Source organism: Arabidopsis thaliana, chromosome 4 (genome assembly GCF_000001735.4).
Source record: "Arabidopsis thaliana chromosome 4, partial sequence".
NCBI lineage: Eukaryota > Viridiplantae > Streptophyta > Magnoliopsida > Brassicales > Brassicaceae > Arabidopsis > Arabidopsis thaliana.
This window is the reverse complement of record NC_003075.7, coordinates 8,629,621-8,643,724: the sequence shown is the minus strand read 5'-3', so window position 1 is coordinate 8,643,724 and position 14,104 is coordinate 8,629,621. Positions and strand designations below refer to the sequence as shown.

Here is a 14,104-nt window from a genome sequence, read left to right as displayed (position 1 = left end):
GATTTTGAATCGATATCACACAACATATCATCTTGTATTGAGCATAAAACTTGACTAAACAAAGATTTAGAAGCACTAAAACAAAATCCACAATTTTAAAATAAACGTAGTAAATATTAAACAAAGAAAATAAAAAAACAAGTTTGACACTTTTAAAAAGAATAAAAAAAATCCTCTATGAAACTAATGAAAAGAAACAGAGGGAAGATAATTTTGGAATCTACATTACTTTGATTTTCAGTTTTTTGTTTTTCAAAATATTTGAACTAATTTGCCTGCAGATTTAGTTAAAACATGTAAAAATAGTCTTTAAAGAATTTAATAAAAAACAATCTTTTTTTTCTTTCATGAATACCAAATATGGAATATATATCTTTGAACTGAAAAGAAGACTTGAGACCATATTCCGTGAGGCACAAGTCGAGCTTTACATAGATTAGTAACTCGACCGGCATATAGTTATTATTCAAACTGTAAATGTAAACGGAACAAATACAACCTATACATTCCTCCCTAAATCTCCTATATTTCCTATGGCCGTAAGAGACTCAGAATTTTCGTTAATCATATATATGGATCTAATACATTGCATGAACATGTGGTGTGGATGTGCAAAAACTGTCTTTTCACGTAATCATCAGTTTGGTACATATTTAATATTAAATCAATCAGCCTAAGTCTAGTCCGATAACATTATTTTATACTTTGAGCCGTAAATTTAAAGTTAATTACTACTCTAATAATTCAACCAATCACCAATTTATGCCTTTGTACAGCTATGCGGATACGCAACGTTGCGAGTTGCGACGACCCAATTCGGGTTTTCTCCTAATAACAGTTTGGGCTTCAACGAGGTCCCATGTTATAATAGCACCCTCTAAAGGCCCTAAACACTTTTATAGATTCTACATCTATTTAGTATTTACCAGTATAGTTCACTAGGCAAGAAACATACAACTGACAACTGAGAATTTAAAACAGGTGAAGTGAGGATACGATTGAAGAATAAACCAAGCTGGAGTCTATCAATAAAAAGCACTTGAGCCTTGGGAGAATTAAACAATAACTGAGTAGAGATTAGAAGACATGTAAAAGCTTGTAACTTGCATGTAATCAATAATATTGTTTCAAAATTTGTAACTTTATTTCAATTGTAGTGAATTCTAAAAGCCTGTTTTATATCTCGGATGAATAAAACTTGATCCGTGAGCTTCATATATGTAGATTAGTTCTTAATTCTAAAAGCCTGTTTCAATTTCTATTACCCAAGTTGAGGACTATGTGTTGCCACTCATTCGTCTAACGTCTACAAATTGGCGCAAAGCTTTTATGCGTGCATGCGTGGTAATTGGAGCTTTGGAACTTTGTTGTCAATGCTGGATATGTGAATTCTCTTAAGGATGTGACACTGTTTATTCTATGTGGTTGATTTTCTCATCATTGATAATGATGCCAGACAAGTTCAGCGACATTTTGAACAAGCGATTTTCACTCAAAGATTTGGGTATAGATCAAGCAACTCGAGCTGATGCTGGTTTGATGTTTTTGAACAAGCGATTTTCACTCACGTAGCTTTAAAAGTAAAATATATTTGGTCAACTATTCAACGTACAAAAGACTATTACACTTAAATACTTGCAAAGTAAAGTTAAGAACAATTATTATACTTAGATCTCGAGACATATATAATTTTATTTTATTGTACACACACAAAGAGATCGATCTAGGAAAGCCTTGTAAACGAGAAGCCTTTTACTACGACAGAGGTTAGTGGACTGTTGGAAGTGTTGGTGGGGGCTTGACAATGACCGGCGTTGGAGTATCTGGTGGAGGCTTGACGGTGATTGGTGTTGGAGTATCCGGCGGAGGCCGAGGCTTGAAGAAGCCTGGAGGAGGAGGGGGAGGAGGTGGGGCTACGTCAGGTGGAGGATCGAACTCAGGAGTTGGTGGTCGTGGTCGCTTAACTGGGACTGGTTTTGGAGTAACCGGGATCGGCTTGGGGAGGAAGGCTTTCGGTGAGGGCTTGAAGGGGAAGACTTTTGGTAGGGCTTAAGGTTAAGACTTTCGGGAAGGCTTCAAGAAACCGATGCGTTGATGTGGATTTAGTTTCCGAGGAACGGAAGCGTAAGAGACTGCAAAGAAGCCGAGTAGTAGGATGATGAGTACAAAGGAGAGGTTTGGTTTTGTCTCAAGTCCCATCTCTAGAGTTGATTTTTTAAGTGTTTGGCAGATAGTTTAATTTTATGGTTTGCATATGATCCGTCTCGTTCCATTTTTATAGATCATCTATATGATGTTTTACTTTTTAATGATATTGTTAAGTATATCAACGTGCCAAATTTGGTGATTTAAATTATTGACGAGGTTGTAATGAGTAGTAGGTGGCACTCGCCACTCGGTTTCTAAAGGTAAAGTGGTTTGGTCAAGCTCCCTGGAAATTTCGTTTACTATTATATAATTATACACTTTTTGAAAGTAAAATCTAGGATATATTATAATGTTTCTTATTGATAATTGATGATTGTGAAAGGGCATTTGGTCATTGGTAGGTAGTTTTTATGTGAGGTTTAAAGATTTTAGCAGTATGTAAACTTTTATAAGTAGTTTAAATGTTAAATTTCCGCAATATGGAGTATGGTGCATGTTAAGCAATTCATTGTCATGATTGTGTAGATAATTATTATTTTCGTTGTCGTAAACGTAAAATTCGCCTTGTTCACTCTCCCAAATTTCACTCTCACCATTCTAAGATTTTAAATAAAACTTTTGTAATGAAATGCCGGAGACATGGCAAGGTTCAAAAGTAGTTTAATGGTTCGGGTGTTTGGGTCTCCGCACTTGAGACACCATCTAGCTGCCAAGTGGGGTATGCAATGGCTGAATAACGACGATACACACACACAAGGAAAGTTTTGAGGTTCTCTTATCATTTAAAATTGTCTAAAAGTTTGTGATGTTTTTGATATCTTTTGAATTTAATGTGATTTTTAAAATTAAAACGTTTTGATATATATATATATATATATATATATATATATATATATACTGTTTTTCAAAGACAAAAAACTGTATTTAAAATTACCGAGAAAAACAAAAAAAAAAATGATTCAAATCAATTAATTAACTCGTTATGATTAAAAATAAACGTCCATACTCCTTAGTCCATTTAGATTGAATCTGAATAGTGTAACGGTTAAGACTTGAATAGTAATAAAATGTCAAGATTCGGCCGTGCGGCACTGTACAATGTCCAATCTAATCCTGCCCCGATGGCAATCTAAAGTCTTCTTCCAACGGTAACTTTTCGGACATGAAGTAGATTCACAATCCAATAATTACATGACACGTGTTCTAAATCCGACCCCAACGGTCGTCTTTCTTCATCATCATCCTTTGACCCAAAATATAAAAAGAAACACGAAACTCAGAAAAAAGCAAAAAAACAAAAAGATCTGAAACAAAAATGGTGAATCAAAGAAAGCTACAAGAAGAAGAAGAGGAAAAGGAGAATTATCCTCTCATTACAACCAAAGTAGTTGAGTATTTGCAGCCAGTAATGTGTCGAGAGCTTCTCTGCAAATTTCCAGATAACTCTGCTTTTGGATTCGACTACTCACAGAGCTCTCTTTGGTCTCCTCTCTTGCCTCGAAATTACGCCAGTCCTTCAGATCTAGACTCCGACAGTTGCGTTTGTCGGAATCTTAAGCTAGGGGAGTTTCAAGTAGGCAAGAAGAAGAAGATGAAGATGATGTCAATGAAGAAGAACAAGAAGAAGAGTAAATTACTGAAACTAGACATACCTTCAATGAAGAATGATGATTCTTCTCCTAAAATTGGCTGTTTTCCTCTCCCTACCAAGGTATGTTATATCATATAACATAGATAATGTTCTCAGTTTTGTTTTGGTCAATGTTTATAATAGATGTTGTTAATTGTTTAGGGATGGAATGGTGTGTTAAAGGCAGCTTCAAAACATTTCAAGAAATCGAAAAAGAAGAGAGATTCATTCGCTGATGCCAAGCTTCTCGACTTCAAATACTAAGATTATAGCAACTTCAATTGCTTTTCATTGTATTCAATAATTACTAGACCTTTGATGAATTGTGAAGTTGAGCTGTTTCTATTATGGTCATCATGTAATCATTTGGAGTGTTTGATCATAGATATATCCATGACTGCTTTTGATTTCTGATGCATTTGAGTTTTAGACACAAGTAGAGATTTTGAAACAGAGTTTGATGTACAGTTGAATAAACAAGCCTAATACCATTACTGGTGAAATCTAGTAGATTTTGGTTCTGTATCTGGAAATACTTCAACCATGACCCAAAATCTCTCATTTCTTTACTGTTTCAATCCCTTTGTTGCTCACATTGACGCAGTCTTCTTCTGCAAACTCGTTGTCATCAGACATTTGTTCATCGTCATTGTCTTTGGAAATCGTCAGTCCATTTTGAAGCAATCGCCGGTTCTCTTCCGATTCTTGCCTCATTAGCCGTTGCTGAATCCCATCTCTGATGGCTGTTCCCTGAGAAAAATAAAACAATAATTAGCGACGGAGACACTACTATACTCATGTTTGAGATTTCAAATGATCTTTTTTTTGTAATGCTGCTTACCATTTTATGACAACCTTCCTCAAACATTTCAAGAAATCCAGCCACCCAACGATCAGCATTTTCAAGCCACTCATCATGGTGCATCCCAGCAGTTTTTGCTACGGTTTGTATCTGCACAAAGGGAAAAAGATTCAGGATTCAGAAAGTTACACAATGAGCGATTCTGACTCTAACTCCATTCTTAGCCAAACATACTGCACTTCTTCTGTATATTTACTATTTACAAGCCGTGCATCATTAACGCATAAGAATAGATTCATCGCCTCTCACCTTTTCTTGTTGTTCTTTAACTTTCTCTTGTAGTTTCTTCAATCTCATATTCACTCTAAGCCTCTTCTCCTGTTCGTATAGTAAACAAGTTAGTGTATCACGTTGAATATACCATTCCCACATCAAGGCAGAGAAAAATGGAGAGCGTACCTCGAGCTGACACGGAGTTCTTCTCTTGAATAACCTCGGTCCAGATTACGCAACACATACTGGTTATAATCTTTCACTATTCTCATGATTATATCAGATGTCGATATCCCCTCTGTTCGTTTAGTCTCCTTAAACTTCCCAATCGACTTTACCTGCACAAAATAAACTCCAAATCTTTAAGAAACAGCATAAGAAGAAGAAAGAACATCTCTATGTTAATACTTACAAACTCATAAACATCATTTCCAGCTCCACTAGTATCCGCATAGCTATTGAAACAAACACAAACACAAATCATTAACCTTGTTTTAAAAATTGCTAATTCTCTCTAATGGAAAAATACACAACAACAAAAAAACGAATCTTACGGAAGAGCATCGTGAGCTACGTAATCTATCTTATGCTTATCAAGAAACTCTGTTGTAAGAACCCATGGTGCATCTGGAATCACTTCATCAACCCACCTATTAACAAAAACACCATTATAACAAACAAAAAAACTCCAGAGAATCTACAATAGCTCCATAGAAAATTGAAACATTACTTGCAATGTCGAAGAGATTCGTATCGCTCAGATTCAGTCATCACAGTTTTCCCCTTGAATTTGTTCGTAATTTCGTCATTGCAACATCCAACAAGCAGATACGTATTCGGAAACCTAATTTTTCAAAATTGGAATCACAAATCACAAATTCACAACCCTAATTTCTCAATTCTGGCAAAATAATCGAAAGAAAACAAAAATTGGTAACTGACGATTTTTTGGCTTGTTCGATGGCACGAGCGTGGCCGAAATGGAACAAATCGAAGATCCCATCGGCGTAGACTCTAACAGGTCGATCTGAAGATGAACTATCTCCTCCTGAGACCTTGTTCTCACCATTAACGCTCATTTCTTCTTCTTCTTCTTCGGCCTCCTTGAGAATTTTTGGGTTTGGGTTTGTTAAAATGTTTGTTATCTTTTAGTTTTCTATGGCTTTCCCTCCAACGCGCGGTTTTCTAAATTGGATTTTTTTTTTCTTTCCGATAAGACTTTTCAATTTTTGCAACCTAAAATAAATTGTTATCTCACATTCACATTTAAAGCCAAAAAAGTGATAGACGACAATTTTGTAAAATATAGTAATTGAGAGATGGTGAGAGCATAGGTCGGCCATCTTTGAACACTGATATTAGTTGGTATTTCTTTTTAATATATAGTTTTTTATTTTGGTCAGCCATATATTGATATATTAATGGTTTTCGTAAACGTATTAATCAAAAATAAGAATGATTTGAAAGAAGTCACGTATAAAGAATATTTGAGCCGAATAGGATACTAGTGCTCTTCGATCGCATGGGAACATGTTGGCCCGGGTACATGTACACACACCTACAGGTGGTTGTTGTATATGTTGTGGGTCAAATTGTGTCATCCATACTCTCAAACTTTTATAGATTAATAAGTAATGACATAAACAATATGAGTCATGAATTAGAGCCTAACATTTTATAGATTTTCTTTAAACCATTTTTTGAAATAAAGGTAAAAATTGTTGATCTTGTCGTTGGTTTTACATCAGTTAGAGTTTTCTAAGTTTTTAACTATATAAAACTCACTAAACTGATATTGTTCATGGTTGTTTAGCTGTTGGTATTATATATAACTTTTGAATAGAATATAAAAAGAGCACAATGTTTCACTTCAAATAGAGAGCCTCCGATAGTTTTGCACCTTATCTGTCATTCCATGATGTCATATCATATATGACGTTCTAACCCGGACTATGTATATTGAGTTTGGACTGCCTTTATTACTATACTTTAAGAGATATTCGTTTATGCTTCAACAACGTTTTTGGTTATATGTACTGTCTAACTGTTTATATACAGGGACAATCCCTAGATTTCTTAGAAGGCGGTCGTGGATTCTAGTTTATGGTTGTTTGATTGAACAATCAGCCTCTGAGACTGCTATGATTTAGCTTCCACGGAACCGGACTTAGGTGGTCTTTGCTCAAAGTATATGAGGATCGTCGGATCTCGAAGGAAAAGTGTTAGATTTGAGATGGTCGTGTTGCTAGGTCGGAATCCGACAGCAGAGAGTCGGTTTGTCAGAAAAAGGATCAAAAACTGAAACTAACATACGAGAAGGAAAATGTTAACATGTTCGAAAATTAAAACCAAGATAGAATGAACCAATTTGAATTTCAGTTCAAAGTTCTAATTCAGTTCGGGTTCTTTCAAAACCGACTAAAGGAAAGCAAAAAACCAAATTATTAACATATCCGAATGGTACCCATCATACATATAACTAAGCTCGGAAGATCTCCAGATTGCCACCATTTAAAACCATATGCAACAAAAAAAAGGTATGGAAGCACAAAAGTAATTAGTAAGCAAGCAAACAATTTTCACATTAACGGAATTCATTTCTTCAGAAAAAGTATTAAGTTAAATATGGGCCATTAATTCATCCCGTCTCTAACCCTTTTTTTGTTACTCGTTTTTTATGCGATATAAACGACTTTTTCATTTTGTGAAAAAGGAGAAGAAAAGAGAAACGCATCATGTGAGATTCTTCACATGTTGGTAGCCTACCTTCACCGACTCATTTCCCCTAGTTTCTGAACGAAAAGCAACGGCGACGTAAAATATTTATTCTTCACTTCTCTTTCTGTAGAGAAAATTCTTCTTTAAATTGAAAAGCCAACTAAGATTTTTCTAAAGTTGATCATCACATGGAAGGAAAAGGAAAAGAAAATTCATTTAGACCTTTCCATGTACAAGTATATGATACTCGAACTATTACCATAACGAATATTCATACATATAAAATACGACTACGGGATCTTATAATCGAATTTATGTAGGATAGTTTGAACAAGTTGTTCGAATACTAAACTATGAACACCAAAATGCATAATTTTGTAGTCGAATAGTTATGAACATATTTATCCATATCATGTGATCACGTTTGAGTATATTTGTTTCCAAAGCCGCTTAAATTTTTTGTTTCCCTTTCTAAATGAGTTCTTAAACTCGAAATGACGATATCTCAAATTGGTAAATGCTATTTAAAGTTCTGAATGAAGACAAAATCGCATTATGTAGTGCGTTATTAAAACCATACCGCATTTTATCTCTAATTGAATCGTATAATTCTATTAAGTTTATTTAATTTATCCGTCCACAAGTCCTCAAAATATGAAAAACAATAAACAACTAAAGAAAATTACAATAGTCAAAGTTTTCATTCTGCTACAAACAAAGTCAGTATACCTAACATTTCTTCCTTTATGTTTTTTTTCCTCGGAATAGGTAAAAAACTAGAAAAAGAACATTTCTAAGAATAATATACCGTTTTTTCCTCGGAATAGGTAGTATTGCTATTCCTCTCCGACGACGGAGCATAACCTCCTCCTCCTCCTCCACCACCCTCTCTACTCTCCTCCGCCCCCACAAAACCATCGGTAGCCACTGCGTTAGGATAGCTAAGAGTGCTCACGTTGTTTGACGACGAAAACATGTACGGTCGCTGTTGTTGCATTAGCTCGTTATGAGCCATTTGGTTCTGCAAATTAGCGTATTGCCAAGGAGAGGAAGATACTCCGGCAGTGGGATCAGACGAGGTGAGACTAAAACCAGACGACGGCGAAGACCCGAACGCAACGGCGGATGGACCGCCGGTGAATTGTTGCACCATGGCTCTGAAGTTGGCTGTGTCGGTGTTGAAAAGTGTAGTAGGTGTACGACGTGAGGCTCTAGATCTCCGACGTGTTGGCTTTGCAACACGGCGATTATCCGGACTCAGAGGAGAATCAGCTGACGTGGCGGTGGTGGTGGTGGTTGTGACGGTGGAGGTTGCGGTGGTGAAGAAGGTTTGGTTGTTGTAGAATTGAGACCAGTCGTTGTTAGAGTTGGCCATCTTCTTCTTATTATTATGGGAGAGATCAAAGAGGAGCCCTTGTTTAGTATTTATGGACTTTCTCTCATCTTTTGGTTTTTAATAGCATTTTAAAACTTGTCAATTGGTTGGATTTGGTCAAAGTAAGACCATCTAACAAATCACAGCCGTTGGTTTTGGTTTGTTTTTACATTTTAGGGACACGTGGATCTAAAAAAGATTGTCGTTGATGCGTCGCCTAATGTTTGGATGATGTTGTCGATTTGCATTTCTCAATTCTCACATGCAGTAGTAAATTAGTAATTCAAGAATGCGATTTTTTTATCTAACTTTTTTGTTTTGGGAAAAATATAAAAAAAAACATGAACTTTCAAATTTGGGATAAGAAACCATGAACTTATAAAATATTATTAAAATCGTAAAGTTTTGTTTGACTTTCAATAAAATAGCAAAGTTTCCTTGACTATGCCATTTTAGGCATGTCGTTAAGTTTTCGTCAACAAAAAAATCACGGAATTAATTTTCCGTTAGCATTTTCTGTTAAAAGCAAACAACGTCGTTTTGATAAAAATAAAATAACAATTGGGAGCCCGGCAAGGCTTTGAACCCATGACCTATTATTTTCCTATCATGTACTCAACCATTAGGCCACAATCTCATTTCAATAATAGTGCAAACATATCTATATAGCATATAAACTAAAAATAACAAAATAACCAAACATGCACAAATATTAAATATACATACCATAAATATACGTTTCGAATATCATATACTTAACTTTACATATAGCAATTTCTTCTAAATGCACCGAATTTTCATCTGAAAATTTATTATTTCTTCATTTTATCTTATATAAAAAACTAAAACTTATTGAATTAGAAAATTACCTAAAATTTACACAATCAATCTCAAATAAATATAGGATTAATTTATACATGCACATAGAATGGAAAGTATTTTAAAAACTTATGCACATAGGCAATATATTTAATTTTCTATATTTCATAAATTTCATTTTTATATCATTTAAGAAAGACTAACTTAAATTCAATGCATTAATATACAAGAAATCTTTATATACATGGAATAAATATTTTTGGTGTATTAAATATTTGTACAATATTAGTTGTTAATATATTTTAGTTTGGTTATTTTTAATTAATTGTGTATTTATATGTTATATATATTTTGGTTTGTCATTTTGTTAAAATATTATCGTGGCTCTGTGGTTTAGTTGTTGTAAGGAAGACAGAAGTTCAATGGTTCGAATCACCATGGGCTCGTTTTTTTTTTTTTATAAACGACGTCATTTCGTTTATAACAGAAAATGCTAACGGAAAGTTAACCCTGTGATTTTCTTGTTAACGGAAATTTAACGACATGCTCGAAATGGCAAACTCAACGAAACTTGACCATTTTATCAAAAGTCAAAAAAGACTTTACGATTTTAATTGCGTTTTAGAAATTCATATTTTTTTCATCCCAAATTTAAAAGTTCGTGCTTTTTTTTGACATTTTACCCGTTCTACATTCGTAACTTTGCAACTATCCACCTCATCTTCTCATTTTCTTAAACTTTTGACACTAATTTAATTTACTTAGCAACTAAATAAGCCAATTTGTTTTTTAAAAACCGCGAACGTGTATGACACGTGTCACAATTAAAAAAATCTTTGGTCCAAGTGCATCTGTGTCGTCGTTATGCTTGGTGCTTGAAGTGGCCATTTTCAAGCAAAAAGATAAGAATGTTCTTCAATCTTCTTCTCCTTCATCTAACTTTAGAGCTTCTCTTTTCATTTGAAGATGGTAGCAGCCATGGCTTTTCCTGCCGCTGCTACTTATCCCACCCATTTCCAAGGCGGCGCTCTTCATCTGGGTAGGACCGATCATTGCCTCTTCGGTTTCTACCCTCAAACCATTTCCTCTGTGAATTCTCGGAGAGCTTCTGTTTCCATCAAGTGGGTTTCTCTTCTTTTGATTATACCCTTACGATTAGGTTCTGGGTTTGATGAAAGTTGGGGCCTTTTGTTTACTGTTTACTGAATCTAGACGTATCTATAGATGTCTGTGGAATTAGTTAAATTCGAAAGCTTTTTAATGTGGATTGTGAAATTCAGAACCAGATAAGATAAAGTTAGAGCTTTGGTGATGGTATAATTGAAGTAAACTTTGAGTTTGATTTTTGTGGTGGGACATATTTAGGTGCCAATCTACGGAGCCAAAGACGAATGGTAACATATTGGACAATGCGAGCAACCTTTTGACAAATTTTTTAAGTGGTGGAAGTTTGGGGTCAATGCCTACTGCTGAAGGCTCTGTCTCTGATTTGTTTGGAAAGCCTCTCTTTTTATCTCTTTACGACTGGTTCTTGGAGGTATACTATTACAACTTATTTCAGTGCTTTACTTGAAGAAGTTTATCTTTGTTTGATTCTGTGATGTTTTTATCTAAAGCATGGAGGAATTTATAAACTTGCGTTTGGTCCAAAAGCCTTTGTTGTCATCTCAGATCCCATTATTGCAAGGCATGTCCTCCGGGAAAATGCTTTTTCTTATGACAAGGTAACTGAAATAACCCTTTCTTTTGTTTTCGTTGGTATCATCAAGTAACTTCCTGTGTTTCTCTAGGGAGTTCTTGCTGAGATCTTAGAGCCGATTATGGGAAAAGGGTTAATACCGGCTGATCTAGATACGTGGAAGTTAAGAAGAAGAGGTAAAAGCACGTTGTAATCTCTATCTTTCAGAATTCAGATATTGCAGTACCGTGGCCATTGATGATTGTTTCTTTTTAATCTCTGTTGTAGCTATCACTCCCGCATTCCATAAATTGTATCTAGAGGCCATGGTCAAAGTATTTAGTGACTGTTCGGAGAAAATGATATTGAAATCTGAGAAACTCATAAGGGAGAAAGAAACTTCAAGCGGGGAGGACACCATTGAGTTGGATCTGGAAGCAGAATTCTCGAGTCTGGCTCTTGATATTATAGGTCTTAGCGTGTTCAACTACGATTTTGGCTCTGTCACAAAAGAGTCCCCTGTGATCAAGGTAATCATTCTACTATTGAACTGGCTCTCCACCAGTCGTCTGAGGTACACTGGTCCATTGATATTTTCTGTTACATCACAGGCAGTTTATGGAACTCTTTTCGAGGCAGAGCATCGGTCTACTTTCTACTTCCCTTATTGGAACTTTCCTCCAGCTAGATGGATAGTTCCGAGGCAACGAAAGTTCCAAAGCGATCTGAAGATTATAAACGATTGCCTTGATGGCCTCATTCAAAATGCTAAAGAGACAAGACAGGTAGTTCACTTTCTTTTTTGTTCTTGGTTCCGCTCTCCTCTTCTCATTTTGTTACTTGTTCTCCCAGGAAACAGATGTTGAGAAGCTCCAGGAAAGGGACTACACTAATCTCAAGGTTTATGTTGCACAAGTGTTAAAAAAATATCCTTCCCTTTTTATTCCCATTCTGAAACTCTACTGATTGTTTACTCTTGGATTCTTAGGATGCAAGTCTTTTGCGGTTCTTAGTCGATATGCGCGGTGTTGACATTGATGACCGGCAGGTAAGATTTATCACTTTCTGATTAACAATTTTATTTTCCTCTTTTGTGTTTGATTCATTAGTTTTCACACAATTGTTTCAATAGCTGAGGGATGACTTGATGACTATGCTAATTGCTGGTCATGAGACAACAGCAGCAGTACTTACTTGGGCTGTTTTCCTTCTGTCACAAGTATGCACTTAAGAGTCTTTAACATTTTTTCCATGACTGCTTAAAAGCTCATTGTACAGTCTTAAGATTCTCTTTTAAATTTGCAGAATCCTGAAAAAATTAGGAAAGCTCAAGCTGAGATTGATGCTGTGCTTGGTCAAGGTCCACCCACTTATGAATCAATGAAAAAGCTCGAGTACGTTACTCGAAAGATATCTTCTTTCATCTCTTCTTTTGGTCTCTATTTAATTCGTTGACCGCTTTGTTTCATGCTTCTGTAGGTACATACGACTGATCGTTGTAGAAGTCCTTCGTCTCTTTCCTCAGCCACCTTTGCTCATCAGACGCACTCTCAAACCAGAAACATTACCCGGTATGTCTCAAAAGCACTTGCTAAGTACTACGTATACAAATCTGCTTTCATTAACAGATCATATCTCCACTAGAACTAGAGAATGACTTAGTCCAGAGCTCATATATGTCTATTTTCCTATGTCTTTCTACTGCTTGTATCAACAGGAGGACACAAAGGGGAAAAAGAAGGTCATAAAGTTCCAAAAGGGACTGATATCTTCATTTCTGTAAGTGGTAGTTTTTGTATTTGTTTATGCTTCTCCTCATCAGGACCCGCTTTTCTTTGACTACCCTATTGTGTATCTGCTTGCTTTCAGGTGTATAATCTCCATAGATCTCCATACTTTTGGGATAATCCCCACGATTTTGAGCCTGAGAGGTTTTTAAGAACAAAGGAGAGCAATGGAATTGAAGGATGGGCTGGCTTTGATCCATCTCGTAGCCCCGGGGCACTATATCCGAATGAGGTGAAATTTCCAAAGCTTGCAAATATTTTCCTTAGCATGTGATCATTTTCTCAAAGAAGAAATGAATAATCTTTCCTCTTGTAACAAAAGTTGCCTCTGTTTGGTATTTATGATGACAACAGATAATAGCAGACTTTGCATTCTTACCATTTGGTGGAGGACCAAGAAAATGCATTGGAGACCAGTTTGCACTAATGGAATCGACCGTCGCACTAGCTATGTTGTTTCAGAAATTCGATGTGGAGCTGCGTGGAACGCCAGAATCTGTTGAACTCGTGAGCGGCGCAACGATTCATGCCAAAAATGGGATGTGGTGCAAACTAAAGAGAAGATCAAAGTGAAATTTATGGATAGGCAAAAAGACTCAATTTTAACTTGAAGGAAGCTGAGTGTAAATGAGAGATGATATGCTTATGATTCACTAAACGTACATTCTTGAGATTTTGAAAATGCAAAAAAGCTAATACAGAGATTGGATCTGTTGGTGAAACATAGATCAGATCTGGTGGAAGATAGAACCAAACAGCTTTAAGGTTATGTTGGATCATTACTAGAAAGTGACATAGTAACACACTTTTTAGAAAAGAAAAGAGAAAACATAGTTAACACACATCATCTCTCTTACAATGAGATCCTTATTTT

General features: G+C 35.6%; 5 protein-coding genes and 1 long non-coding RNA gene across 6 annotated transcripts; 3 read left to right on the top strand and 3 right to left on the bottom strand.

Annotated features, from left to right (window-relative positions):
* Nucleotides 1-1,446: 1,446 nt before the first annotated feature.
* On the top strand, nt 1,447-2,226 carry AT4G15150 (glycine-rich protein; the record flags this gene model as incomplete). Its single annotated transcript, NM_117604.2, has 2 exons — nt 1,447-1,534; nt 1,833-2,226. The coding sequence occupies 2 exons, from the start codon at nt 1,447-1,449 to the stop codon at nt 2,051-2,053; spliced, it is 309 nt and encodes a 102-aa protein (NP_193251.1). The 3' UTR covers nt 2,054-2,226.
* A 1,207-nt stretch (nt 2,227-3,433) lies between these two features.
* On the top strand, nt 3,434-4,301 carry AT4G15140 (uncharacterized protein). Its single transcript, NM_117603.8, has 2 exons — nt 3,434-3,859; nt 3,941-4,301. The coding sequence occupies exons 1-2, from the start codon at nt 3,464-3,466 to the stop codon at nt 4,040-4,042; spliced, it is 498 nt and encodes a 165-aa protein (NP_567459.5). The 5' UTR covers nt 3,434-3,463; the 3' UTR covers nt 4,043-4,301.
* On the bottom strand, nt 4,144-6,059 carry CCT2 (phosphorylcholine cytidylyltransferase2). The gene is given in 8 exon segments (NM_117602.9): nt 4,144-4,528; nt 4,620-4,730; nt 4,890-4,958; nt 5,040-5,191; nt 5,266-5,308; nt 5,408-5,503; nt 5,584-5,697; nt 5,796-6,059. Coding segments are annotated over 8 exon segments (914 nt in total). The 5' UTR covers nt 5,933-6,059; the 3' UTR covers nt 4,144-4,336.
* Nucleotides 6,060-7,375: 1,316 nt separating this feature from the next.
* On the bottom strand, nt 7,376-7,647 carry AT4G06290. Its single transcript, NR_141992.1, has one exon. It is a non-coding gene; the product is annotated as an other RNA (long non-coding RNA).
* A 486-nt stretch (nt 7,648-8,133) lies between these two features.
* Nucleotides 8,134-9,217, bottom strand: AT4G15120 (VQ motif-containing protein). Its single transcript, NM_117601.3, has one exon. The coding sequence runs from the start codon at nt 8,944-8,946 to the stop codon at nt 8,365-8,367; it is 582 nt and encodes a 193-aa protein (NP_567458.1). The 5' UTR covers nt 8,947-9,217; the 3' UTR covers nt 8,134-8,364.
* Nucleotides 9,218-10,606: 1,389 nt separating this feature from the next.
* Nucleotides 10,607-14,078, top strand: CYP97B3 (cytochrome P450, family 97, subfamily B, polypeptide 3). Its single transcript, NM_117600.6, has 14 exons — nt 10,607-10,886; nt 11,131-11,302; nt 11,382-11,489; nt 11,556-11,640; nt 11,732-11,973; nt 12,055-12,228; nt 12,296-12,343; nt 12,432-12,491; nt 12,576-12,662; nt 12,749-12,837; nt 12,923-13,014; nt 13,161-13,222; nt 13,313-13,462; nt 13,585-14,078. Exons 1-14 carry the CDS (start codon nt 10,732-10,734, stop codon nt 13,801-13,803), a joined length of 1,743 nt encoding a protein of 580 aa, NP_193247.2. The 5' UTR covers nt 10,607-10,731; the 3' UTR covers nt 13,804-14,078.
* The last annotated feature ends 26 nt before the right edge of the window (nt 14,079-14,104 follow it).

What these genes read in the sequence shown, in the direction of transcription:
- AT4G15140 (NM_117603.8), top strand. Translation starts at nt 3,464, where the DNA reads ATGGTGAATCAAAGAAAGCTACAAGAAGAAGAAGAGGAAAAGGAGAAT. An exon ending in GTTTTCCTCTCCCTACCAAG is followed by an intron (nt 3,860 to 3,940) that starts GTATGTTATATC and finishes TTAATTGTTTAG; the next exon opens with GGATGGAATGGTGTGTTAAA.
- AT4G15120 (NM_117601.3), bottom strand. Translation starts at nt 8,946, where the DNA reads ATGGCCAACTCTAACAACGACTGGTCTCAATTCTACAACAACCAAACC.
- CYP97B3 (NM_117600.6), top strand. Translation starts at nt 10,732, where the DNA reads ATGGTAGCAGCCATGGCTTTTCCTGCCGCTGCTACTTATCCCACCCAT. An exon ending in TTTACGACTGGTTCTTGGAG is followed by an intron (nt 11,303 to 11,381) that starts GTATACTATTAC and finishes TTTTATCTAAAG; the next exon opens with CATGGAGGAATTTATAAACT. An exon ending in CAAACCAGAAACATTACCCG is followed by an intron (nt 13,015 to 13,160) that starts GTATGTCTCAAA and finishes TTGTATCAACAG; the next exon opens with GAGGACACAAAGGGGAAAAA.